General features: G+C 36.7%; 1 protein-coding gene across 1 annotated transcript; it reads left to right on the top strand.

Annotated features, from left to right (window-relative positions):
• Nucleotides 1–3,252: 3,252 nt before the first annotated feature.
• Nucleotides 3,253–27,868, top strand: LOC104081197 (titin-like; the record flags this gene model as incomplete). Its single annotated transcript, XM_009583835.1, has 33 exons — nt 3,253–3,456; nt 4,179–4,466; nt 5,225–5,313; nt 5,404–5,648; nt 7,417–7,710; nt 7,954–8,098; nt 8,581–8,700; nt 9,750–9,887; nt 10,720–10,857; nt 13,164–13,439; nt 13,553–13,678; nt 14,796–15,074; nt 15,352–15,417; nt 15,915–16,173; nt 16,497–16,557; nt 16,671–16,883; nt 17,610–17,752; nt 18,413–18,501; nt 18,733–18,963; nt 19,514–19,758; nt 20,466–20,689; nt 20,806–20,970; nt 21,074–21,242; nt 21,763–23,453; nt 23,551–23,832; nt 24,106–24,372; nt 24,522–24,794; nt 24,901–25,164; nt 25,264–25,524; nt 26,064–26,324; nt 26,852–27,073; nt 27,166–27,426; nt 27,600–27,868. Coding segments are annotated over 33 exons (8,258 nt in total), but the record flags the coding sequence as incomplete, so codon positions are not given.

Raw genomic sequence — 27,868 nt, 5'->3', positions numbered from 1 at the left:
CTATCCCAGCCGAAACCAGGACAATGCCTTACTCTGTTATTTGGCCCTCTACTCTTCAGTTAATTGCCCTGACCTTCTCTTGCTGTCTGTACATTGTAAATTTTCTGTGAAAAGATTCTTTCCACTGATGATTACAATACCTATTATTATTACAAATACATAAATATATCATCAGAACAAGTTAGGTTGCTAATATTATGGCTCAATATGTGATTTTGGCTATTTTAATTTGTGTGATATCATGAGGTACTTTGGAGGGGAACTTGATTTCTTACTGAGAGGAGACACAGCAGTTTTTCTAATAGCACATACCATATTTGTATTTTAGTCCCAAATATCATGTGAGGCAATCTCCTGTTAGCTTTTATTCACATTGTGGGATTCTGGAATATCTTTCCTGTCCCAAAAGTATCCACCAAGATTGACAGATCTGACAGTGACTTGGCATTTAGTTTTATGAAATGTTTTATTTCTTGAACCAATTGCATAAATAATGGACTACACGGCTTTATTCTGCTACATTGTCTGCCCTTCCTATCTGTCATGAATTACTGTGAATTTGAAATTCAGACTTTCTGTTTATCTCTGATAACACTGCCCTTTTATATACAAGTTAAGTATTAATACAGAGCTACAATTCGAACATGAGGAGCCCAGTTAATCTAAGAGTACCAAGAGGAGCTTAGCAACCACCTGAGATGCAATTTTGCAGTCTGTAAACTAGAACAAATGCATTCTACTGTTGTATCAGACTGTGACTTAAGTGCCACATTACAAAGGTTTGATATCAGACAAAAATACCCAGTACCTCCCCCTGTGCTCAGAAAACGTAGAACACACAAATCCCGTGATTAAAAGCAGTAATGCCAGAGCAGTTAGAACATCATCACAGGGGGAGTCCTACGGGGTGAGCAGTGACTGAGGGGACATGAGACAGCATGTCACTGTGAAGAAAGTCTGCAGTGCTGCTGGCATTAGAACTGTGCCCATCCTCACGACTCCACAGTACTCATCAAGGATTGAATTCGTTCATAAAGAACTAACCTGTACACCACTTAACTTCCTTTGAACCAATATTTTCAGGTATTACCCAATGCAAGCCAGCCTTTTTACTCTGCATATTGTTGAAAGCAGCACGTAGATTGTACACGGGTTGGCAGTTCCTGTCACTTACATCATTGTCAGGACAAAGTCATTGAATTCAATTACTTAAGCAGTGAAGCTGATGCACTTCAGGTTCATTTTCTTCTTTTTGGCAATAAAGCTCAAAAAAAATCAAGGTCAGTTTTAAAATGAAAAAGAATGTCCTAATAATTAATATTCAAATCATAGTGTAATTTGGCACATATAAAAGTAAGTTCCTACTCCATATAGTCCAGGCAAAAATATCTAAAATCTGAGGTAGATCTTACCTTTTAGTCCCCAGCTCTGTGGCATGGGACTAGCAGAGTGCTAGCAAATTTGTGAAGTTGAGTTTCTTTTAATATGAATTTGGGCTCAGATTTTCAAAGTGGCTTCTAACTTTGGATCCCTTGAACATACCAGTTTAAGACATCAAAATAGACTCCATTTTTAAAAATGTAGGTCTTGTTCAACCTACCACACAAACCCCCATGTTTGCTAATCATCATACGATGCTGCACGAAGAAAATAAAACATTTTGGCAATGTTTCAAGAAATTCACTATTGACAACATGATTTTTGGTTGCCTAGCTTAGAACATTTTGAAACTCACTTGCACAAATGTTGAAGACGCATAGCTCTGGATGAAATCAGTGGGATCTGCTGGATAGTCTATGTTTATGGTGATAATGCCCAAGTTATCCTGTACCAGTAGTACAAAACTGAATTATACCAGCCCCATCAGGGCTGTTTGATAACTTTCCATTGAAATTAACAATGCTTAAATGTACTTTTACCTTTTTGATTTCTAATCCTCTCTAAAACTGGCCACATTCTCTTTTTCTGTGTATGTGTGTTTCTATTTTACATATATCTAAAAATCAGTTTTTCAACTATGAGTAAAATTTAAAACTTTCCTAACCAAGTCTGGTGTGACTGCAGACAACCAGTAAAAGCTTCAATCTACATATCTCAGCTTCTCTTTCATTTTAGTCTCAGTCATATTCCTGGCACATTAAAACCCCAAATAATTAAATGAGTTTATAGGAGGGATACTATAGAAAGGAAGCAGAATTCTGTAGTACTGGGTTTTTCTAAACCACAGAGAGTGGAAATGGGAAAATTAGAGCAGCTGTAGTAAGCGCAATCTCAGATCTCATTCCTGAGCCCCTGTGCAGTGCAATTGGTGATTTGGCTTGAGTGGAGAAGTATATGAAGTAAATTTGCAGGGATTTTCATTTTGGAGAAATGGTATTCTAGGACTACAAAAAAGACTTTGAGCTGGAACTGTCTCCTTAAATTAGCTGTTCTCCTTATGTGTCTCATATAAAAATTTTACCTTTTCGTCAGATGGACTTCAGTTGCTCAGTAAAGTTGCCTGAGTAGAACAGTGGGAAGAGAATTTCCATAAGGAATCTAAAATCACCATTTAAAGCTAAAAAACCAGCTGTAGATATAGGTGAAACTCTTCTGACCAGAAGACTCTTGCTCATGACCCCAACAACAAAAAAATAATATATTTGAACAACAAAAGATCAGCTGATTCCAGCTGACTGCTTTCCACCAAACTTAAACAGAATTCACTCCAGAAAAAAGAAAAAAAACCCAAAACATTAATAGCACTTGATGTTAATGTCTACAACAGTCACTTTTTCTGTCACTTCATTTTCTAAAATCATTTAGTGTTAGGACAACTATTTAACTTGGTTGGAAGTTCTGATTTTTACTTTGTCTCCAAACTATTGGACTGCATAATTTTGTTAGCAATACTACTTAGATACTAGCAAATAAAAAAAAAAAAAAAACACACCTCACGTGCTCAATTCATCCCCCTCATAATTCTGATGAACTTTTATTCCTCAACAGGATTGCCAAACACTACAGTCCACTCATTATTCAAGTGATTTCCTAAATGCAGTAGCCTGTGCAGTTGTCCTATTGCTCTGTGTATTTTAAAGACCTTTCTAAAAAGCAATTCCTTTACCACTGTGTCACTGGATGTGTATAATCGTACATCTGTGCTTATGCCATTACACTCCACTATAACTGTGTACATGTGAGCAAGTATTATGGTAATTTTGGATATCTGGCATTTCATCTTAATCTCTTTTTGTCTTCCTTTTTCTTTAGGTTTCCCAGTTCCTGAGGTGAGCTGGTATCGGGATGGCCAGGTTATCTCTGCTGCAACTCTGCCCGGTGTGCAGATCTCGTTTAGTGATGGCCGCGCTAAACTGGTGATCCCCACCGTGACAGAAGCAAACAGTGGAAGATACACCGTACAAGCCACCAATGGATCTGGGCAAGCAACTAGTACTGCTGAGCTACTTGTCACAGGTATCAAGCAGCTAAAGAAAGGCACCTCTCTCTGCTAGCTATGTGAGGAAAAAAAGTGAAGTGTCACAGATCATGAAAAAAGTTTGGATTTGAAGTACATGATTAGCAAAGAAATAGCAAACCAAATTCCTTTTCCTAAAGCAGTCTAGAATTCAGCATATATTGTCACCAGTAATTTCTAACAGCATCCTTTACGCCTTAACCGTATAAAGTTTAATCTTGATCTTATAAACTCTTAATCACAATTACAAACTTCTGGCTTAGCCCTGTATAATTCTGCTCATGTGATCTGTCATACTGGGTACATTCAAACTACACATAAAAGAAAGGATAAAGTTCTGCAGGATGGAGCTTTTAATGATATTTAATGATATAAATGATATTTAACAGAATAACTCACATAAAGGGCCATACTCAAGAGACTGCACTTACTACCTATGGTTATAATCAATGTATCTCTAATTCTAGAAACATTTGCAGCTGTGGGCATAATGAGAAATATCAGAAATGTTAAACACATGAAAAACATTAAGGGTATTTGCATTTTGGCAAATAACTCCTACTGCTTTGAACATTTGAGAAGGTCAGTCAGTAGCATCTGTCAGTAGCATATGAAGGAGAAGTAGACCTTGTGCACTTCTAGTAATGAAAATATCTAGCCCTTACAGTTCTTTTTAACAGACATTATTGTTTTTCTATTTATTTCTTCAATAAAACTGCAGCTGGAACAGTACCACCAAACTTCTCACAACGACTACAGAGCATGACTGCAAGGCAGGGAAGTCAAGTTCGACTTGACGTGAGAGTGACTGGAATCCCTACACCTGTGGTGAAGTTCTATCGGGATGGAGTAGAAATCCAAAGCTCCCCCGATTTTCAAATTTTACAAGAAGGAGACCTTTACAGCTTAATAATTGCAGAAGCATATCCTGAAGACTCCGGTACCTATTCAGTAAACGCCACAAATAATGTGGGACGTGCTACTTCCACAGCTGAATTGCTAATTCAAGGTAACGGAGTTGAAGTTGCAAGCCATGAAAATAAGAGAGCATTCATTGTTGTCATGGTACAATATGCACCACTTTGTCAAAGTTATACCAATAAGTTCATTTATAATTCCTTTCTCAAAAGTTATTAACTTTCTTGTCTTTGGTGAAATTTGCGAAAAATTTTTGTCTGAGAATTTAAAAGGACTTTTTCTCCAGAATGGCTCTTCTTTAAACTGAGGATATGGTAGACAGAAAAAAGTGTGGGATATTTTCAGTTGTTCTCATTTTGTTCTGTAGATTTCTCAAAGATGTTTTTGTAAGCTGGCTTTGATAGAATGGATAGATTAGACTGCACAACTGTACATGGTCTTGTAAATGAGCCTTGTAAGGATGAAGACAGTCCTTAGATAGAGGAGAATTTTAGCAGTGAATCATTCTACCCAGAACAGCTTGCTTGGATTTCACCTCAGTCAGGCTTCCAGACTGTGTAGTCATTTAAGATCCAGGACTGATTCTGAAGAACCTACAATAGATGTGTTTTGTTTTGGTTTGTTTGGTTTTTTTTTCTAATGACATAGTAATGCAGAAATATTATTTCAACATGTTTTCACAATTATCTGTCTATAGATATTGTAGGAAAAACAGACGGTTGCTTAATTCTTTCCCTGTTTTTTTATATACATTTTTATGTAATTGGAATTAACCATTCATTTATTTCTGCAACTGCTTATTGTTTGTTCCGTATGCAATTCTCCTGACCATGTTTTCTCTTCCAAAAGGTGAGGAAGAAGCCGTTCCTGCTAAAAAGACAAAGACAATTGTTTCGACTGCTCAGATTTCACAAACAAGACAAGCCAGAATTGAAAAGGTATATTTTTCAAAAACAAAGCAGGTAAGGCTAAAAAGCAGATGATTACTTCTACAGTACCTCAGACTTGTTTTCTTGATTTCATTGTAGAAGATTGAAGCCCACTTTGATGCCAGATCTCTTACAAGTGTTGAAATGGTCATAGAAGGTGCAACAGCCCAACAGCTCCCACATAAAGCACCTCCACGAATGCCTCCTAGACCTACATCAAAATCACCAACCCCACCAATAATTGCTGCAAAAACACAAATGGCACGACAGCAATCACCATCACCTGTTAGACAATCACCATCACCTGTAAGACATGTCAGAGCACCAACACCCTCACCAGTAAGGTAAACTTATTATTCTTTCAAACAAGATTGCTTTTTGAATCACTTTCACATATAGCAGTAATGCTGTAGAATGAGAGCATAGTACAAAATGGAAGAATGCACTGACTTAATACTGAGTTTATTCTGACTGTGAGTTATAATGTGCTATATTTGCCACTGATATAGAAGTGTGTGCCTCATGTAAATTTTTTATCCCATATGGAAGAAAATCCTTTAGAGAATAAATCCCATTTGATTGCTCTACATACAGCTGAAGTAGCACTCAAAGCTCCAAGTTCATGATGAAAGAGAAGAAAACAGTAGAGCAGTTGGCCCTTGATTATTTTAGACAAACAGAGAAAAGAGCAATGACACTCTGATGAGTGGCAAACAGAACGGAAGGATATGTGAAAAAGTGTGAACACGTGTTCTATGTGTGTGCTGGTAATGACTGCAGAAATAATGTTTTGAAGGTAGGCAAGGTAAATGTGGTTATAGAAAAATGAAGTTTAGCTCTGCTGCGTAAAGTGTCTTGAGAGGTAAAGTGAGTGATTTGAAGAGCAGGGCTCATGGTCTGGGACACACCAGGAGGTCTGTGCTGAGAGGCAGGTAAAGAGAAAATTGTTTTGGAAGTCCTTCAGCTTCAGCATCCTGAAGCACCAGTGTCGTGGAAGGAATGTCTCCAAGCTGAGTGCTCAGAAGAGCCCTATTTAAATTGCCAGAGCTAGGTACGCTGGTGAACTTTGCCCTGTTGAAAATAACTTGCAAGGACAGGAAGAAATGTGTTGATAGTAACTAGCAATAACTAACAAACTGCACAGATGGAAAAATAATTCAATAGTGCCATCTAGAGTGCATATGAAACTAGAAGTTTGTACTCCCTTGCTACTCAAACAACTTTTAGACATACAACACATTAGAAAATAAAACTAAAAATTAATATGACGCTGCTGCCCCCTACTGCTGCAATTTGTTAATGCTATCTGGGAAATACAGCATAAAAAAATTCCTCTCAGAGAAAATCTAAGTTAGAAAGCCTGTTAAAGCATTTTGAAAAATGTTTTAAAACTATCTGCTAGGACTGGGATTGAATTTTTGGCATATTAAAATTTAGAAACTAGCACTTTCCAAGTGGCTACCAATTATTGTGTCTGAGATTTGTAAATGTAAGTATGGGAGAAAATATACACCCTGATCAGAAACTTGCCTGGAGTCTGAACACATATATGGATGACGCATGGAAATGAGATGTGGTGCAGGAGTAGATACAGTTACGTTGTTGCTAGGTGGCTGCCACATAATATTTTTACAAAAAGCAGTTACACTAATCATTTTGTGTCTCTACAGAGACCACAAATATAATATGTAGTACTCACAGCCTGTAAGCCTTTTATATTATTCCTATTAGGAGAACTGAGATAGAGCAAATGGAAACTAATGATGTATTTTTATATTTTAAATATATGTTCTTGAGTAAAATGCCCTTTGACATTTGCCCTTGTTTCTTTTTGGAAATCTAAGTAAGCTACTACAAAGATGTGTTACAGTTATGAGTGTGACAAAAACCCTGTCCTGGTTTCAGCGAGGATAGAGTTAATTTAACAGTAGGTGTAATGTTAAAAAGAGATAAGTGTAACTTACAAGCAGAACACCTCAAAAACTTTTTAAAAATAAAACTACAAAGTACTGAAGGCACCCTAAATGGGGAGTGAATTCAAGTTCAGGCTGAAGTTGTTCATATAGTTGTTGTTGTATGACACTACATTTATTATATTTAATTTTTCATTAGGTCAGTTTCTCCTGCTGGAAGAATCTCCACCTCACCCATTAGACCAGTGAAATCTCCGTCTCCAATCCGTAAAACACACGTAGTGACAACAGCTGGGGCCGATGTCCTTCCTCCTTGGAAGCAGGAAGGGTATGCTGCAACCACAGAAGCCCAGATGAGAGAAACAAGAGTATCTACAAGCGCTACCCAAATAAGAACTGAAGAAAGATGGGAGGGGAGATATGGGGTCCAAGAACAAGTTACCATTAGTGGTGCTGCTGCTGGTGAGGTTGCGGCTGGGGCTAGAGAGGGAAAGTCTATTTTTGGAAAGAGCATTGGTTTTGCTCTATGTGTGGACTCACCACCGCTGAATAGATCTGCTAAATGGAATCTGAGAGGCTGTGTATAAAAACGCGTGTGTATCTGCTGTTGAGAGAGTTCTGCTGCAAATATTTAAATGCTTCTTTGCAACGTTCTGTCTCCGTACTTGTTTTTTGCTTCTTCTGAATGTGTGCAAAACATGAAAAAATGTCTTTTGATGTGACTAATATAGGTGAGAAAGGACAGTGAAAAAACAGCAGCTGTTGCTACGGTTGTTGCTGCTGTGGATCAAGCCATGGTGAGAGAACCAGCTCCAGGTGTAGAGCAAACTGCTAAAAGGACAGCAATGACTGCAGTCCACGTTCAACCTGTTCAGGAGCAGGTAGAAATAGAGCACAGACATTCTATGATTTCATCTTTATCCCTTCATCCAACATGCAAATAAGGCATGATTCACTGTGAGGAATTAACAAGATATTACCCAGTGCACCGCAAAAGCATGCATACTCGTATAGAGCATTTGGACTGTAAAGGAATGCTCATGGATCACTTACTCCATTGCTTTCCATCATAGCAGGATTGAACTAATTATTCTTAAACTGGTTTTAAGTTTAAGAATGCCTTCTATGAAAGTGATCCTGTACTCTCCCTTGTCATTTATTCTCTAACATTATTCTTACACTGATGAATATCCTCTAATATCTCATTTATAAATTCCCCACTAGGAATAAAATAATTCTCCCTTAGTATTTTTCTTTCAATAGCATTCTTCTCTTATTTTTCCTTCTCCTCTTCTTTTGACAATCAATTTGTTCAAATGAATTTTAAGGCTTTGGTTTTTTTGTTTGTTCCTATAAAAATCAGATGAGAAAGGAGGCAACAGTAGTAGTTACCAGTGATAAAGCCACAAAACAAACAGTAATATCGAGAACTAGAGAAGGAATTCTTACTTCACAAGAACAAAGGCACATCTCTCATGAAAAGGTGAATACAGATGTTACTTATGATTGCCATACCCTACCTTGTTCAAAAATCTCATATCTCATAAAAAAGACAAGCCTATGAACAAGACAAATGACATACCATAATATTATTTTTTCCTTTTATGTATGTTCACCCTTCTAGTTTACATTGGTATCATTCTCCCACCTCTCCTTGATGATGACCATATTTCCTTTTTTATTTCACTTCTATTATTAATACCTAAGAATGTGATAGATAAACTTGCAAAACATTAACTTAGAAAAAAAATCTATTTTTTGTGTGTTGTAGGGTGATTTACTAGATAGTATTCTCAATCATTTAAAGAATTTACACATAGGAAATATCTCTTAAATTTTCCTTTTTTTTTTTTCTGATTTTGTTTCTAAGCTTGCCATTTGTAGCCTGCTGTGTTTGTTGGCAGCAGAGTGGTCAGAAAAAGGAGGAAAAACTCATTCAATTGAAATCAATTTTGAAAATACTGATGGGTGATTGGAATTCAGATTATTTTAGCATGTGTTTTATCAGACAAATGTGATTTAATGGAAGACCAGCTTTTATAGAGAAACATTACATTTGCATTCTAGCTGAAATGCATGAGGAAGAAAGTGTAACATGTTTTTAAAGTACTGAGAAACAGAAATCCACTTGGGCAAAAAATTACATGTTTATGTGCAGATTACATCCGAACTTCTTGGCAAAGTGAAACTTACCTAAACAAGCTACCTTATTTTTAATATCCTACACTTTCTTAAACTGATTATGATGCAGGACAGTTTTTCTCTGATTCGATTTTTTTTTTTTTACTACTGCTTTCAGTAGCAAAGCAAGCATTTGTGGAATGTTTTATTATTTTTATGCTAAATGTATATACATTTTACAAAAAGTCCGTTTATGTTGTTGTTGTTGTTTCCAGATTAGATGATTTTGAAATTCAGTTTGATATTTTTCCTCCCTTTCGTTTGTATCCTCTTTTCCAAATGTATTGAAAATCACATACCTTATATTTTTAAACAATATATATTTAAACTTCTTTATTTTTAAACATCCAGGTAAGAAAAGAACCAGAGAAAACTCCAGTACCCACAGTAATAATTGCCACAGACAAAGCCAAAGAACAAGAAAGGATATCAAGAGCTAGAGAAGAAATATCTACCAGACATGAGCAAGTGCACATTGCTCATGAAAAGGTAAGTATATGTTACAGATGTTTAGCTCATTGTTATACTTTAATAAGTTACAAAACCTCATTCTTCATCAAATGTGCTACGTATCTTTGCTCTGCTTCTTTATGAAGAGAAGATTATAAAATGAAAACTTTATAAAGCAAGGTATTCCAGATATAGGCCCAGCACTGCAAGTCCAGTTCTACTGACTTCATAGCAGCTCTGTCTACAGAGGAAGAGTGCAGCTGCCCTTCCTACAGATCCTTTGAGCATTATGGCTTTTATCGCCAGGGTAGTCAAAATCTGATACTTAATGACCTTTGCTTTTTGTCTGAATGTAGATTTCTGAAGATAAATTGTAAAGGTTATCTCCCATGATATGATATTTACGTGTGGAGTTTGATTTAATGAAGTTCGTATTTGTGTGAGGACTGAATGCATCTGCTAGACCATATTGTGGAACCATTGTTTGTTGGAGTAACCAATGAAATAGTTCCATCTACCGATGGGAGTAAATATTAAGTCAGTAATACTCATTTTTTTGCAAACAGCTTCTACAAAACATAACGATGTTATGTTATGATTATAATCACAATTAACTAGAAGTGGGAAGATTCTTCTCTAATTCACACACAGATTAATGCAATATGTTAATGACTTTGAATGTACTTCATTCAGCTAGCATATAAGATAGGCTATAACTTGGTCTGTACAAAGGAATTATTTCATTTCTCAGGTGATGTTTTTCTCTTACTGATATACATACTGAAATCTTATCCCACTTTCCCAAAAAGCTGTGTAATTTTGACAACGGGCATAATTGATTACTATTATTTTTCTTTACCATAAAAACTAGATAAGAAAGGAAGATATGAAACCTTCTGTACCTAAGGTAGTAATTACCACTGAAAAACCTAAACCACCGGTCATGATATCGAAAAGTAAAGAAGGAATTGCTACCAAACAAGAACAAGTGAGCATAAGCCATGAAAAGGTGAATAGCACTATTAAAACCATATTTGGTTTTTTATCCGCTCCTCTTTACAAACCTTATGTGTCTCTCAAAAAATACTAACTATACATTTCCAGCTCATTTTTTCTAAGATTTATTCCACTTACAAACTTTTAGAACTAGTCTAATTCGACTATATTATTCCACTTCTTTTTTTTCCTCTCCTAACTGTTTTCATTAATAGGATGCCCATAATTCTCTTCTGACTGACCTTTGGAATGGACTGACTGACTCCTGAAATGCATTTTAACTTTTTTTTTAAAATCATTACTTTTATTTGAATAGGTGTCAGGTTGTAACAATACTTATCAGTATACATATGAGACAGAGCTGTGTGCAGTGCACAAGGATCTAACCCCTTAATTCTCCTTCCCTGTTCCCATTCCAGAATGCTTTCCCATTGTTCAAATGTCTTTCAAGATCATATGTAACTGAAACTTTTATTTCTGCTATAATAATTAGATTAAAAAGGAAGCTAAGAAAACTACTGTAGTACCGAAAATAATTGCCACTGATAAAACCGAAGCACCAGTCACAGTGTCCAGAAGTAGAGAAGAAATTACAGCCAAGCAAGAACAAACTCATTTAGCTTATGATCAGGTGAATATAGCTGTTGCAGATGTGAAATGCACTGTTACAATTTGTTTTGTCTGCAAACCTCACGATCTAAGAGCTACTTGGGTACAATAGATTGCCCTTAAATTAATTCCTGATAACATACCTGTTAAGTGGGAAGATTGTCAAGTAACAGAGTCAGTGTGATTAAGTTTCTAGTGATAAAGAGGTTTATGTCTCACCCTGTTAGGAAATGCCACTTTTAAGACTACAATTGGATTTCTCTGTGAAAGCTTACTCCCTACCAATGACTTTCAAGTAATGTTTACCTGTTCAAATTTCTGACTCTGCAATCTTTTTTTCTATGACGTGATTCCTTGCAGTTTTATGGTTGTCAGGTGAAACAACCTCTCTCTATTAAGGTTTGAATTGTATTGTTCTTTGTACAATACAAACTTCAACATCCTTTCAAGTCTGTCCAGTTTATTACTTCTGACAATCAGACACTTGTTGTCACTGCTTTGTTCCAGTAGGACTCCCACAGTAGAAAAGCTTTTCTATTATAATATAGCCAGGAACTCTCATATGTGGAAGAATAGCATGGTTGCCAAGAGCTTTTATTTAAAGTCCATCTATCTACTTTGTTAGAAACAGTATGGTACATTCATAAAATACTTTTATAAAATATAATTAAAAGAGCATAGCATATAAAACTCAGAGGAGGCAGACTGCTAAGAGATTACAGATACTTGTTAGGTGATGTAAATTTAGGGCCAAATTCAAGTTGGTATAAACAACGATTTTGAAATTGGCAATGATACTGAATAAGAGGTCCCTGTTGTGTAAACATTAATAATAAAACAAAATCTCTGTAAAAAATCACATTTTGGCCTCACTTAAGTTTAAGTGATAATGAGTTAGTTTAAGGTGATAATGATTTTAAAATCAGCATGAAATTATCTTAGTTTTTTTCCCATCTACAGGGCATACATTTCATATGCTCTGTTGCTACATGCAGATCAGTTATGACAGTAATAATAAACACTAGTAGTAATCATCCCATTGCCTACTGTTGGCTGATTGAGCAGAAATTTGGACCCTGAAAACATAGAAGTTGACAGTATTTATCGGTTATTAGAAACAAATAAAAGTCCTGATACAAATGAATCCTTGCAATTTCTCAGAAAGTTCAGTTTTCCTTCTTTTGTAAAATCATTTAAAATAGATTAGCACTGGATTAACAGATATGCTTATGGTAACAATTTTTATGGGTATATTCCTTAGCAAATATTTTCACATCAGATGCTAGACACATTCTCTGTTTTTAGCAGCATCTAACAGTCATATGGAGTTGATGAGCATATTGACTTCAAAATCATGTGTGCATTTACATACCTTCCATACTCTTACATACAACTAGCCATAAATGTGACTATAAAGTATTAAAAGTGGGCTTGCATACAAATATTGATATGTATAGAGCACACAAGCACAGATATGTTCTGAATATGCATAGACAGAGCTTAGAAAAAATACGTCTATATTTGAATCTACTGACTCTGAAGTGTATTTATGGGTGAACACATTTGATGTTTACATTATTACTTTTGCATATCTATGCACTCTCTCTTTATCTGGAATATACTTTACTGAGCATTATATTTGTATTTGACATATATGCAAGCCTTTAATATAATGAATATTTGTATAAATTCTGCCAATGTTATCTGTAGACTGAAGCTGGAAAAAGGGCTGAAGCTGTAGCTACAGTTGTTGCAGCTGTTGATCAGGCACGTGTTCGATCACCCTGGGAACCAGAACAAGCAGATGAAGCTTATGTAAAGCAGAAAACTTTGGAATATGGCTATAAAGAGCATTCTGTAACAGACCATGTTGCTGAGGCCCCAGCAGAACGTCACGTTGTCACTAAAGAAGTTAAAACTGTCTATGTTCCTCCTGAGAAACATATCTCAGCTGCTGAAAAGAAGGAAGTTCATATATCAACAGAGGTTAGACTCAGTTTACGCTCCATTCTTTTCCAAAAATCTTGTCCCCGTGAAATCTGTTTCAGTTTGGAGAATAGCATCACGTTCTCAACAACTTTTTTCATTGCTTTGTGTAGATAAAAAGAGCAACAGAAACTAAGACTGAGAAAACAATTCATGTTGAACACCCGCGACCCCGCACAGCAAGTCCTCACTTCACAGTCTCCAAAATTGCAGTTCCTAAACCAGATCATACATATGAGGTAAGAAGTGAAAACTGTATCCAAGAAGAACAGCATGCTCGTTTATAATAACCAGTTGGTCACTCATTCCATTTGGCTTTTCCTCCTACTCCAGTACGGAGCTTTCCCGAGAAGAAGAAGAATAGTTGTATGCTCTCTACAGTTGTTTTTGTTGGCTTGTTTGACTAATAAAGAGCAGTGCTGTAAACAGACACATGAACGGCTAAAATGTGATTTGTAATTATTAGTTATTTAAACAAGCTTTTCATGTAACAATGCAGCTTCAATACTTCGTGTCATACAGTAAAATCATAAACATTTGTCATACAACTTATGTTTTTTAAAGGGCAGAAGTATCCCTCTTCAATCTTATTATATGCACTAGTTTGCTAGCACATTGGAAGCAGTGCTTCTTCCTTCCTTGCAGATTACTACATGCTAAGCCAATTTTTGAAATAGGAAAAATCCAGACTGCATAATACTAGACCATCCATTTTTAATGTTATTTTTTTCCATTCTTCTGTTCAACTCCTTCACATAATATTAAAAGTTCCCATTTAATTAATTTTCTCATTCAAGCAGACTTTCTCTCTTCACCTGGACTTTAAAAATGAACTGGTTTCTCAAACGTAATTAAACACTATAAAAATTACCTAAAATATTTTTCTCTTTAAAGATTTATGTATGTTTTCCAAAGTTATTACACCTACAATAACATTTTGAAATCTCTTCTGTTATTTTAATCACTGACAGTTATGTAATTAGTAGTATTGTTTATTGCAGTATCAGACTGATTAAATGGAAAGCTAAGGCCTCAAATGAATAAATTTAGATTTTCATTTCTCATGTTGCACTTAAGAGCTTCTTGAACCATTTAAAGATCAAATTCTAAAGCAAAAAAAGAGAAAATATGTCCACATTAGACACGTCAAAAATAATACAAAGCTATTATATCTCTAGTATTCTACTACTGCAATCTAAAACTAGAAGTCATTTTTGTATATATAGCTTTTGCAGTGTCAACAAAGAAGTAACTAAGGAAGCAACTGGTGCATATGCAATCTGCTCAGGAAATACACCGTCTGCTTTGAAAACAAGAGAACAACAAAGCTGTAACTCTTTCTCTTCTGTTCCCTAGGTTTCAATAGCTGGATCTGCAATGGCTACTCTGGAAAAAGAGTTATCAGCTACCTCTGCTGTGCAAAAGATCACCAAGCCCGTGAAACCACCTCAGCTAAAGCCACATGAAGTCAGGATGAAAGCAGAGCCAGTTGCCCCTCCACAGTTTCCCTTTGGAGACGCTGCTGAGACCTATAAAAGTCGCTATGACGTTGAGACTAAAAAAGAGACAGGTGTAAGCATAAAAGGCGAAGCAGTGCGGGAAGAACACTTGGTGTTGCGGAAAGGTGAAGCAAAGGTATGTTATTAAGCAAATTTCCATCACTTTGACTGACACTCATCTTAAAAACATAGCATAACCTCACTTGTTTGCTGTTTCCTCATTGCAATTTTCCACTTTTACAGCATTCTGCTGACTTTTATTTTTGTTGTTTTACACAAATCCTTCTAAGGACCTAATATTTACCTATGATAAGCAAAAAGTTCTTTTTACCTAATTTCTTTTTTTGTCTAATTCTGCTGTTTATATCCTTGACTTTGTTAGGTGTTTATTAACTGTTCTTTAAACAACCTAGGTGACAGAAACTGCCAGAGTTCCTGTGCCTGCAGAAATTCCTGCTACTCCACCTACCTTAGTCTCAGTAAGTAATTTGTATGTAGATTAGGGGAGTTACACTATGTTTTCACCCATTTTATATTCTAACTTTTATCTTTGAAAACCTGATCATGAAAATTTGGCTTTATTTAATCTTTTTAACTCTGTATTAGACTTACTCAGCCATACAATTTATCTCTGGTACAAACTATTCTGAATGTCTGTTATGGGGGTGATTCTTCACAATTATGTCACATAATAGGTTGACCTTTGCTGCAGTGAAGCAATTTCTCACCATGATCTGCATAAATGTCAACCTACCTTTTCATTTTCTTGTTAATAACAATAATGTTCAGAAATCCCAAATCCAGTTTCAAATACTTCCTTTTGGAAAATGCCTCTTTTTTCCTGGATACACTGCTGAACAGAACATTGCTTTGAAGTAGACATTAGATTTTCCATTCAAATAGGTTTTAGTTATTTAAATGTCTGTTTAGTAGTGAAAATATATACTGACTGTGATGTTTATTTTTTGTCATACAGGGCCTCAAAAATAAGACTGTGACTGAAGGTGAGTCTGTCACTCTGGAGTGCCATATCTCTGGTCATCCTCAGCCTACTGTAGCATGGTACAGGGAAGACTACAAGATTGAGAGCTCAATGGACTTCCAGATCACTTTCAAAGCAGGGCTTGCTCGCCTTGTGATTCGTGAAGCCTTTGCAGAAGACAGTGGAAGATTCACCTGCACTGCTACCAATAAGGCTGGGAGTGTCAGCACATCTTGCCACTTATATGTGAAAGGTAAGTATATTTATCACTGTAGGAAGACTATAATTTTGTTAACTGCATATTACTTGTAATGTAACTTAGACATTTTGTCAGCTCCCAAGTAGAACATATGCCTTGAATTCTATTCCAGGGCTATTAGGTAACAGGGCTGTAAGAATATGAGGAAAAGGCCAATTACGGGCCAGTGGGGACTCTTAACTTGCTTCCTCAGAGGAAGTACCCGGCCCTCTGAGCCCACTAACTACTTAACCTTCTCTCTCCTTGTGTCAAATAAACTCACTGCTTAAGCACTATTAAAGTATTTTAAAATCCACTATGTCATATTTGCCTTGCAGTTTCAGAAGAAATTGAGACTCGAGAAACCATTTCTGAGAAGGCTGTTACAGAAGAGAAACGGTACAGTTACTTTCCTAAACAGACTGCTCCTACTGTGGTCATTAGTTTCTTGCACTCTGTTTATGAGAGCTTCAGACATCAGCTCACTTACCTGCACTGGAATTTTATTTCAGCTATGTGGAGGCAAAGGACATTGTAATGGAAGATGTCTCTGCTGCAGCAGAGGAACTATCGGGAGAACCCATACCTCCTTTCTTCATAAGAAAACCCATAGTACATAAATTAATTGAAGGTGGGAGCATTATTTTTGAATGCCAAGTAGGGGGCAACCCAAAGCCACATGTCTACTGGAAAAAAGGTGGAGTTCCTCTAACGACTGGCTACAGGTACTTTGAATCCAACACACAAAAACTATTTAAACGTAATTTTTAAGAATATTTAATTGACAGTACCATAATTTTTATTCCCTTACTGATTCTGAGCCAAATAATATCACTGATTTCTGTGATATTTTATTTTTGAAATGGAAAAATCATAAGATCACGTCTTAATGTGAGACTTTAGAAGGCTGATGAGTTTTAAAATATAAATATTCAAAAGACCATAAAATGAGAAATGCTATATATCCTTAAAAACAAATCAGGAAGTTTTGACTTTGTTTTATTCTGTCTATGCAATGTTCGCATTCTGTCTGTGCAAATGTTGTTTATAGAAAGCAACACACTTTCTAGCAGAGAAAAAAAATACATTTGTAACATTCTTGAAATATATCATGCTATAATGACCTATATTAGCACAAACTATGTGCACACAGCATATACCATTTTACTGTATCTGATAATAAGATCTCTGATATTTCAGTACTGCTATTTGCACCCCATTTATTTTAGTGACAATTGAAACAAAGTAGATCTGTACTCTAGTTTCAGCATGGTTACTTTTCCTGTGGTGTTCTGCAGATTCATTGAGTGAGAATGGCCTGCAACAGTTTCTCTTTTTTTGTCTTGTACAAGTTAGGAGTGATTCTGATTAATTGTATAACTAAAAGCAAATTCACTAAAAAGTCTGTTCATCAGAATTGTAGAGAGCTTGTACTTTTATGTTTTCTGTAGATACAAAGTGAGTTACAAAAGAGAAACCGGGGAATGCAAACTTGAAATTTCCATGACTTTTGCCGACGATGCCGGAGAATACACTATTGTTGTTCGTAATAAACATGGAGAAGCTTCTGCAACGGTCTCCTTACTAGAAGAAGGTACATTGTAGATTAAAGAAATTGGAAAAATATTTCTTAAAATTAACTTTAAAAAGGGAAAATTATTTTAAATTGTGCTGCAAATTCTTTGTAACTTAGTTTGGTGAATTCAAGAAACATAAAGGGAGATCTCTGTTTCTGCAAGACAGAGTATTTGATATCGGGTTCTGGAAGGACTTATATTCTTTGCTAGAATATGTAGCCATAGGAACGTTCTTCTATTTGCATCCATAACAGCCTGCATAACAGAAGACATTCAGAGAGTGATATGGAGAAAGAAGGTTAATCAAGTAATAGATTGTTATATTACAGGGAAAGAAGCTAACTTTTTTTTTTTTTTCAATTGCCCTTGCAAAAATGCATGAAAGTTTGCAGGAGACAGAGCCGTGGTGAAGAAATTGTAAAATAGTCTCTACAGGTGCTTCCACTTTGAGAACTAGAACACCTAAATAGCAAACAGTAAAATTTTTACCTGTTTATAAAGCTCATTTGAGGGCATCAGTCTTTGCATTTTATTGCTGTTTGTATTTTATTGGCTAAACAGACAGAAACTCTGCTTGAATCACCAAAACCAGTAAAATAAGTTTGTACTTGTTTTTTCTATTCAATACAGTGAAAACCACAAAAACTTATCAAAATTAATGTGTTCTTAATTCTTAGCTGATTATGAAGCCTACATAAAATCGCAACAAGAAATGATGTACCAAACTCAGGTGACTGCATATGTACAGGAACCTAAACTGGCTGAGGTAGCCCCATCTATTTCATACGGTGACTTTGAAAAAGAATATGAAAAAGAACAAGCCTTAATTAGGAAGAAAATGGCGAAAGATACAGTGATGATCAGAACTTTTGTAGAAGATGAGGTATGTTTACCAGTCCATACTCATTTTGTATACTGACATTTTACCAGTACAAATCACTTCTTTACAGGGTCATTATCTGACACACAGAACTAATGGTCTTGCTTTTCTATATAGGAATTCCATATTTCTTCTTTTGAAGAAAGACTTATCAAGGAAATCGAACTCAGAATTATTAAGACCACCTTAGATGAACTTCTTGAAGAAGACGGAGAAGAGATGATGGTTGATATTTCTGAATCTGAAGCTATAGAAGCAGGATTTGATTTAAGATTAAAGAATTACAGAACCTTTGAAGGGACAGGAGTTACTTTCCATTGCAAGATGACTGGATATCCATTGCCAAAGGTACCCTAAACCTGTATGATATTAATCTATTTTAAAAACCATCTGGTGCTCTACTTGAAAAATCCCTTAACATCGCGTTGTCAGACATTCTACGTTCTGCATAGAAAACAGCAAATCTCAAAGGAAATCCAGCCTTTTGTTTTGATATCAAGCTGAATTTTCCGTTTGTCCCTTAATAGAACAGTGTTAGGTTGGTTAGCCAGTTCAGAGGTAGGTTAGGTTTACCAGTTAATTTGGTCTTGCTTCTCTATGTCTCTGAGTTAGCCCACGCAAGTGGTGAACACAGTAGCAAGTCCGGTCTTTGCTCTTTGTCAAAATGGGCTTTATATCTGTTTCTAGCTCCAAAACTCGTGTTTCAGGTTACTGTGAAAGCATGTTACTTTAGTCTTACTTATTTCAAGTAAAAATGTGATATTAACACATACACATGGGCTGTGACGATGCATCAGCTGGGAAATAGGAAGCTGTAATATGTTGTATGCATGGGTCATTACTGGATCTTTGTCTTTAGGAGAGCTCACATAGCATTCCACTGTTTCTTTCCATGCAGATTGCATGGTACAAAGATGGTAAGCGCATAAGGCGTGGAGAGCGCTACCACATGGAAGTTCTGCAAGACGGCAGTGCCAGTCTGCGTTTGCCTATTGTTTTACCTGAAGATGAAGGAATTTATACCGTCTTTGCCAGTAATATGAAAGGAAATGCCATTTGCTCAGCAAAACTCTACGTTGAGCCAGTTGCACCCACAGCAACTCCAGGTTATATGCCAGGACCAGAAGTTATGAGAAGATATAGGTAGGTACACAGTAATATATAAATTTCATGAGACTTCTGTGTGCTGTGAGAGACAGTCCAAAAACTCATTACACAGTAGCTGAACAGCTTAAGTTATTGGAGTTTGCATACCTCTAGAGAAGTTCTAAATGCTGTTTTCATGGCTTATATTGATTAATGTGTCAAATCTTTGTCTGATTTGCCTTCTTGATGAGCAATGCAGTTCCCAGAGTACCATCATTCACATGTGTATCCAGCCACAGTATCAGATTTGCAACCTCAGCAGCCATATTTATTTCTTCAAGTGCTCATGTTTTGGAAAAAAAATTCTTCTGCACTTGGAGTTTTAGTACTGTGTGCAACTCCTACTTCCCACCCTTGAAATAGCTGTGTTTCTATGACAGAAAAAACCCAGTGTTGCCATGTACTGTGTTCTGTCTCCACATATGTACACAGGATTATATGCATATCTGTACAGTATCCACAACCCAAAAATTTCCCTGGCTGTGGTGTATCTTAATATTATTCAGCTATTCAAATTGCTGTCAAAAACCTAAAGAAAATTTACTACAAATAAAAATTAATTGTGTCACAATTTCTCACAGAGATAAATTGGTTAACCTCTTGAAAATAAATTACGCTAAAGGCACAAGTTGAACTCTGTTTATCGTGTCAGCCCACAGCTATATTATGATGTTATACACATCTGTCTTATCTTTTCCTTCCAGATCTATTTCTCCACGCTCTCCAAGCCGGTCTCCTGCCCGTAGTTCTCCTTCTCGTTCTCCTGCCCGCAGATTAGAAGAAACTGATGAAGGACAACTAGAGAGACTATATAAGCCGGTTTTTGTGCTGAAACCTACATCATTTAAATGTTCACAGGGGCAGACAGCAAGATTTGACTTAAAAGTTGTTGGCAGACCTATGCCAGAGACATACTGGTTCCATAATGGTACATCAGCCTCATTTTCATCAATAAATAATCTTAAAAACCAATCTTACATGCATTTTACATCTTGTTGAGACACTGTTTTGAGTGTAACTTTTTTTTTTCATGTGTATCTGCAGGTCAACAAGTGGTTAATGACTACACCCATAAAATAGTGATTAAAGAAGATGGCACCCAGTCATTGATCATTGTTCCTGCTATGCCTGATGACTCTGGAGAATGGGCTGTAATTGCTCAGAATAGGGCAGGCAAAGCTTCAGTCTCAATGACTCTGACTGTGGAAGGTATCTACTATGCATGCTATTTTTAGGAGGCTGAGGAGTGTTTCTTATTAAAAACCATAGTTATGTCATTTCCTCTTGTGATAATTTACCCTTGCTGTTTCAGCTAAGGAAGACCTAGTCAGACCACACTTTGTGGAACGGCTGAAGAATGTTAGCGTAAAGGAGGGCTCTAGACTGGAGATGGCAGTGAAAGCTACTGGTAACCCTAATCCTGACATTGTATGGCTGAAGAACAGTGACATAATTGTACCTCATAAATACCCCAAAATAAAGTAAGCATTTTTATTTTGTTTAAATAATAAAGGAGTTAATAATCACCATCCTGCAAAGTGCTTCTTACAGTGTGCTGAATACCCTTTCTTCCGCAGAAGGGATTCACTAAGGGCTTAGTCCAATGGCTACTGAAGTTACTAACAGCTTTTGCATTGCAGCAAGGCTAAAAGATATAAAATATCTTGTAGGACTCACTCCATTTTTTTCAGCTTGTGTATTTGTGTATTTTGTATTCTGCAAAGCCAATGCTTTTACAAAAGAGATTTAGGGAACCTTTATCTGTCTCTGATTTTGAAGTCCTCTGCAGGCAAAACTGCCATTGAATTCAAGACTGGTTTTTATTATCCTTATCTGTTTGATTCTTAGGCACTGCACTCATAAACATGAATAAATATAAACAACGTGTCTAATTCCTCCAGAGATTTGCCTCTGGAGGCTTTAACCTAATTTTGGAGAAGGGCAAAAATGAATAACAAAGAAGTGTAAAAGAATTAAAAAAAAATTGTTTTAATATTTCAGGATTGAGGGAACCAAAGGGGCAGCTGCTCTTAAAATTGAATCTACTGCCAGGCAAGATGCTGCATGGTACACTGCTACTGCTATCAATAAAGCTGGGCGGGACACTACTCGGTGCAAAGTAAATGTTGAAGTTGAACATGCTGAACCTGAACCAGAAAGGAGATTAATCATTCCAAAAGGAACTTACAAAGCCAAGGAGATTGCAGCACCGGAGTTAGAGCCTCTCCATTTGCGTTACGGTCAAGAGCAATGGGAGGAAGGAGATCTCTATGACAAAGAAAAGCAACAGAAACCATTTTTTAAGAAGAAGCTGACATCTTTAAGGCTCAAGCAATTTGGACCAGCACATTTTGAGTGCAGGCTTACACCAATTGGTGACCCAACCATGGTGGTGGAGTGGTTGCATGATGGCAAACCCTTGGAAGCAGCTAACAGACTCCGCATGATCAATGAGTTTGGGTACTGTAGCCTGGACTATGGAGTAGCCTATTCCAGAGATAGTGGAGTGATCACTTGCAGGGCAACTAACAAATATGGTACAGACCATACATCCGCTACTCTGATCGTGAAGGATGAGAAAAGCCTTGTGGAAGAATCCCAGTTGCCAGAAGGCAGAAGGGGACTGCAGCGAATCGAGGAGTTAGAAAGAATGGCCCATGAGGGTGCTCTTCCTGCAGTTGCAGTGGACCAAAAGGAAAAACAAAAACCAGAAATTGTTTTGGTTCCTGAACCTGCAAGAGTCCTGGAAGGTGAAACAGCGCGATTCCGCTGCCGTGTGACTGGCTACCCTTTGCCCAAAGTCAACTGGTACCTCAATGGACAGCTCATCCGTAAGAGCAAAAGGTTTCGACTCCGTTACGATGGAATCTACTACCTGGATATTGTGGATTGCAAATCATATGACACAGGAGAGGTGAAAGTCACTGCAGAGAATCCAGAAGGTTTTATTGAACATAAGGTGAGACTTGAGATCCAGCAGAGGGAAGACTTCAGATCTGTTCTTCGTCGTGCTCCTGAACCCAAACATGAGCCTGTAGTGACAGAGCCTGGAAAACTTCTCTTTGAGGTACAGAAGGTAGACAAACCTGCAGAGGCAACAACCAAAGAAGTGGTGAAACTGAAAAGGGCTGAAAGAATCACTCATGAGAAACTTTCAGAGGAATCTGAAGAGCTGCGTAGTAAATTCAAGCGTAGGACAGAAGAGGGCTATTATGAAGCCATCACTGCTGTGGAACTTAAGTCTCGCAAAAAAGATGAATCATATGAAGAAATGTTAAAAAAGACAAAAGAAGAACTACTTCACTGGACCAAAGAGATCCCAGAGGAAGAGAAGAAAGCACTTCCTCCTGAAGGCAAAATCACCATTCCAACATTCAAACCAGAGAAGGTTGAGCTTAGTCCAAGCATGGAGGCTCCCAAGATATTTGAAAGGATTCAAAGCCAGACTGTAGCCCAAGGGACAGATGCACACTTTCGTGTGAGAGTGGTGGGAAAACCAGACCCTGAGTGCCAGTGGTTCAAAAATGGTGTGCAGATTGAAAGGACTGATCGTGTGTATTGGTACTGGCCTGAAGATAATGTTTGTGAATTAGTCATCAGAGATGTGACTTCTGATGATTCTGCCAGCATCATGGTGAAAGCAGTCAATATAGCTGGTGAAACTTCTAGCCATGCTTTCCTGTTAGTACAAGGTAATTTAAATTCTCTTGCTTTTACCCTACTGCTTATCATAGTGTGTTAAGTTTATATGGCCAGTGCACTGTTGATTTATTGCATATTGTTTTGCAGCCAAGCAGTTAATCAGCTTCACCCAGAAGTTACAGGATATTGTTGCTAAAGAGAGAGACTCTATGGCAACGTTTGAATGTGAGACATCAGAACCCTTTGTCAAAGTGAAATGGTTTAAGGATGGAATTGAGATTAATTCTGGAGACAAATACAGGATGCACTCAGACAGAAAGGCTCATTTTCTTTCTGTACTAGCGATTGAAATGTCTGATGCTGATGACTACAGCTGTGCACTGGTAGAAGACGAATCCATAAAAACTACTGCAAAACTTGCTGTTGAAGGTAAGAAGCACACAGCTCAGTACCACGCAGTACTGTTAAAGTGAAATCAGCTTCAGGAAAAAATAAAATAATTTAAACTGTTGTCTAACGCACTAAGAAATGTTCAAGCTGCTTTCATATTCTCGGAATCCAGTATGAAAGTTTGGAGATATATTTAGGTAAAATGGTTACACTGAATATATATTAATTTCCTTAGGCTCGCTTAATAAGAAATGTTTTCATCATGGGTGTCTAATCAAGCTTATCCATGAATGTAATTATTTTTGCCTGTAGGTGCTGTGGTTGAGTTTATTAAAGAACTTGAGGATGTTGAAGTACCAGAATCCTTCTCAGGTGAACTTGAATGTGAGGTTTCCCCAGAAGACGTGGAGGGGAAATGGTATCATGATGACGTTGAACTCACTTCTAATCATAAATATGTGATTGCATCCCGCCGTGGTCGCCAAATCCTCACTATTAAAGATGTTAATAAAGATGATCAAGGAGAGTATAGCTTTGTTGTTGACGGAAAAAGGACTCACTGCAAACTGAAGATGAAACGTAAGCATTTCTAATATATTGTCTATATATTATGGATTTTCTATATTATACTATATATTACAGCTATATCACTATATCCCATACCGCCTTAATATTCAATATTCTGCTTATCTGTTATGAGGATTAATTAACTTCATTTTATTCCACAGCTCGTCCCATGGTTATTCTTCAAGGACTTACTGATCAAAAAGTCTGTGAGGGAGATATTGTACAACTTGAAGTTAAAGTCTCCCTAGAAAATGTGGAAGGTGTCTGGATGAAAGATGGTCATGAAATTCAATCAAGTGATCGTATTCACATTGTGTTGGATAAACAGTCACACATGTTGCTGATAGAAGATGCAACAAAGGAAGATAGTGGAACTTACTCTTTTAGTGTTCCTGGTCTTGGACTGTCAACCACTGGACGGATCACAGTGTACAGTAAGTCATTATCACGATTTTGAAGGTGTGTTTGATTTTTGGTCCTTTAGGATTGCTTCTTAAAGGCATAGTTTTTTTCATTATGAATATTTTTGTAACTTGACAGGTGTGGAAATAGTGGTGCCTTTAAAAGATGTTCACGTAGTTGAAGGAACAAAAGCTATCCTTGAATGCAAAGTTTCAGCACCTGATGTGTCTTCCTCCAAATGGTACCTAAATAATCATCACATAAAGCCTGATGAACGTGTACAAGCTGTATGTAAAGGCACTAAACAGAGGCTAGTGCTTACCAGAACCCACGCGTCGGATGAAGGACATTATAAGCTAATGGTTGGCAAAGTTGAAACAAGTTGCAATGTCACAGTTGAAAGTAGGTTTCCTTTAAGATGCACAGTTCTTTGTGAAAATATTTCTTTAAATTCAAAACTGTGGAAGCAACTAATATATTTGTAATGTATTCTTTTTATAGAAATTCAGATTATTAGAGGTCTTCATGACATCACCTGCACTGAAACACAGAATGTATCCTTTGAGGTCGAGCTCTCCCATTCAGGGATTGATGTAATTTGGCATTTCAAAGGCCAAGAGATCAAGGCTGGTCCTAAATATAAAATTGAAGCACACGGCAAAATATATAAATTGACAGTGGTGAAGATGATGAAAGATGATGAAGGAGAATTTGTATTTTATGCTGGAGAGAAGAAAACATCTGGAAAGCTTATAGTAGCAGGTTAGTAGGGTTAAAGTCCAAGATTTTTATTTCACTGTGATTTAAAAACAATGCTCAAGGTACTGTACTTTGTAATTGTAGCAATTGTGCTGTTTCTGGACTTTTTTTGTCTTTAACTTGTCTTTTTTTCTATGTTCTCCTTGCTTTCCCTTATCTTTTGTGATTGGTATAATTTGAATTAAACAAAGCTTTTAAGTACTTATATGTTTTGCTAAATCAGAGCTATAGAATGGAATGCTGTAGTATGCTTTTGATGTAATTAATGTAAAAAAAGAAGTTTTTTGTTTTGAATGTTCGGTATACCTGTGCTGATAATAAAAATAGTAAACGAGAATAACTAGGATAGAAGTAAGAAACATCTTTTTGTGATGTTCAGGTCACATTCTATTCTTGATTTTTCGCAGAACTCAGAATGTCTATGGGCATGCTGCAAATTAGGGCAAAGAATTCCAGCATCAACTTTTCATGTGGCTGCATTTCAGTATGGGGGAAAGCTGGACAGCAGCACAACAAAAACATGTGCTTTTGCTTCCCAACAGGTGGTGCCATTTCAAAGCCTCTCACTGACCTGACTGTGGCTGAGTCCCAGGCAGCTGTTTTTGAATGTGAGGTTGCAAATCCTGAATCAGATGGCCAGTGGCTAAAAAATGGTAGACCATTACCTATGACAGATCAGTACCGTGCTGAATCTGATGGTGTAAAGAGAAGGCTCAATATCCCTGTCACGAAATTGGATGATATGGGTGAATACAGCTATGAAATAGCAAGCTCAAAGACATCTGCCAAACTGAAGGTCGAAGGTCAGTATTTTTTATAACTAACTGATGTCTTTAAGACTCAGTCCAGCATCGCTCACTGTGTCTTGGATCAGACCCTAAAATACAAGCATATTTTGCTTCATTTTTTGAAAATATTTTTATATTATGATGCGCTTTCTGAAGCAGCAAACAATGTCTTTTGGAGTCTCCGTATTTGGAATATAGCATAGTATTTTAATAAAAACACATTTTATTCAACGTACTGGCTAACAGGTAGAAATTCACTCTTTGCTGGTTGTGTGGTAAACATATCAAATAAAAAAAACTGTTTCTCATGGATACTACAAGTAAATGTCCCTTTCTGTGTTCCAAGCACACCACTTCAGTGGAAACTGTATAAATCAGTATACATACTAGATTTTAAAATGAAACACCATGATTCATTTTATTAAGATTACTATATTTACTATAATTTTTAATTTTGGTCTGTTTTGTCAAGTTTTTTTTTTTCTTTTTTTTTTCCCTAGCTGTTAAGATAAAGAAAACACTGAAGAACTTGACTGTGACAGAAACACAGGAGGCAGTTTTCAGTGTAGAACTGACTCACCCTGATGTGAAAGGAGCTCTGTGGATTAAAAATGGTGTTGAACTTGAATCAAATGACAAATATGAAATTTCAGTGAAAGGAACTGTTCACACACTGAAAATTAAACACTGTGTTGTCACTGATGAGTCTGTTTATAGCTTTAAGCTTGGAAAGATAGGAGCAAATGCCAGACTTCATGTGGAAAGTAAGTCAATCTGGTTTGAATATTTGCTTTAATGTGTGGTTTGAAATTCAAATCAAACACACTGCTGAATCTTGCTAACTTCTCTCCTCAAGCTGTCAAGATCATCAAAAAGCCAAAGGATGTGACTGCTTTGGAAAATGCTGTTGTCTCCTTTGAACTCAGTGTATCCCATGATACCGTACCAGTCCGATGGTTCCACAAAAATATTGAGCTTAAACAAAGTGATAAATACAAGATGATCTCTCAAAGGAAAGTTCACAAGCTTATGCTGCATAACATATCTCCTGCTGATGCTGGGGAATACACAGCTCTTGTTGGGCAAATTGAGTGTAAAGCAAAACTCTTTGTGGAAAGTAAGTATTGTAAGTTTGTAACAAAGTAATTATAAGAATTGCTAAAGCAACTCATATTGAACAACTTGACCTGACACTTCATAGCCTGTTACCCTTGGTTTTTTGCAGTCTTCCACATATACTGACTTATAAAAAATCCTTTCTTTTCTTTTGTCTTTTTTTTCCCCTCTTAGCCATACACATCACAAAGACCATGAAAAATATTGAGATCCCTGAGACCAAAACTGCCTCTTTTCAATGTGAAGTTTCTCATTTCAATGTGCCTGCTGTCTGGTTGAAAAATGGTGTAGAGATTGAAATGAGTGAAAAGTTCAAAATAGTGGTCCAGGGGAAACTCCATCAGCTCAATATCATGAACACAAGCAGTGAAGATTCTGCAGAATACACATTTATCTGTGGAAATGACAGAGTCAGTGCAACTCTGACCGTAAAACGTACGTAA

Source organism: Fulmarus glacialis, unplaced genomic scaffold (genome assembly GCF_000690835.1).
Source record: "Fulmarus glacialis isolate BGI_N327 unplaced genomic scaffold, ASM69083v1 scaffold24298, whole genome shotgun sequence".
In the NCBI taxonomy this organism is placed as follows: Eukaryota; Metazoa; Chordata; class Aves; order Procellariiformes; family Procellariidae; genus Fulmarus; species Fulmarus glacialis.
This window is presented reverse-complemented; position numbering and strand designations above follow the sequence as displayed.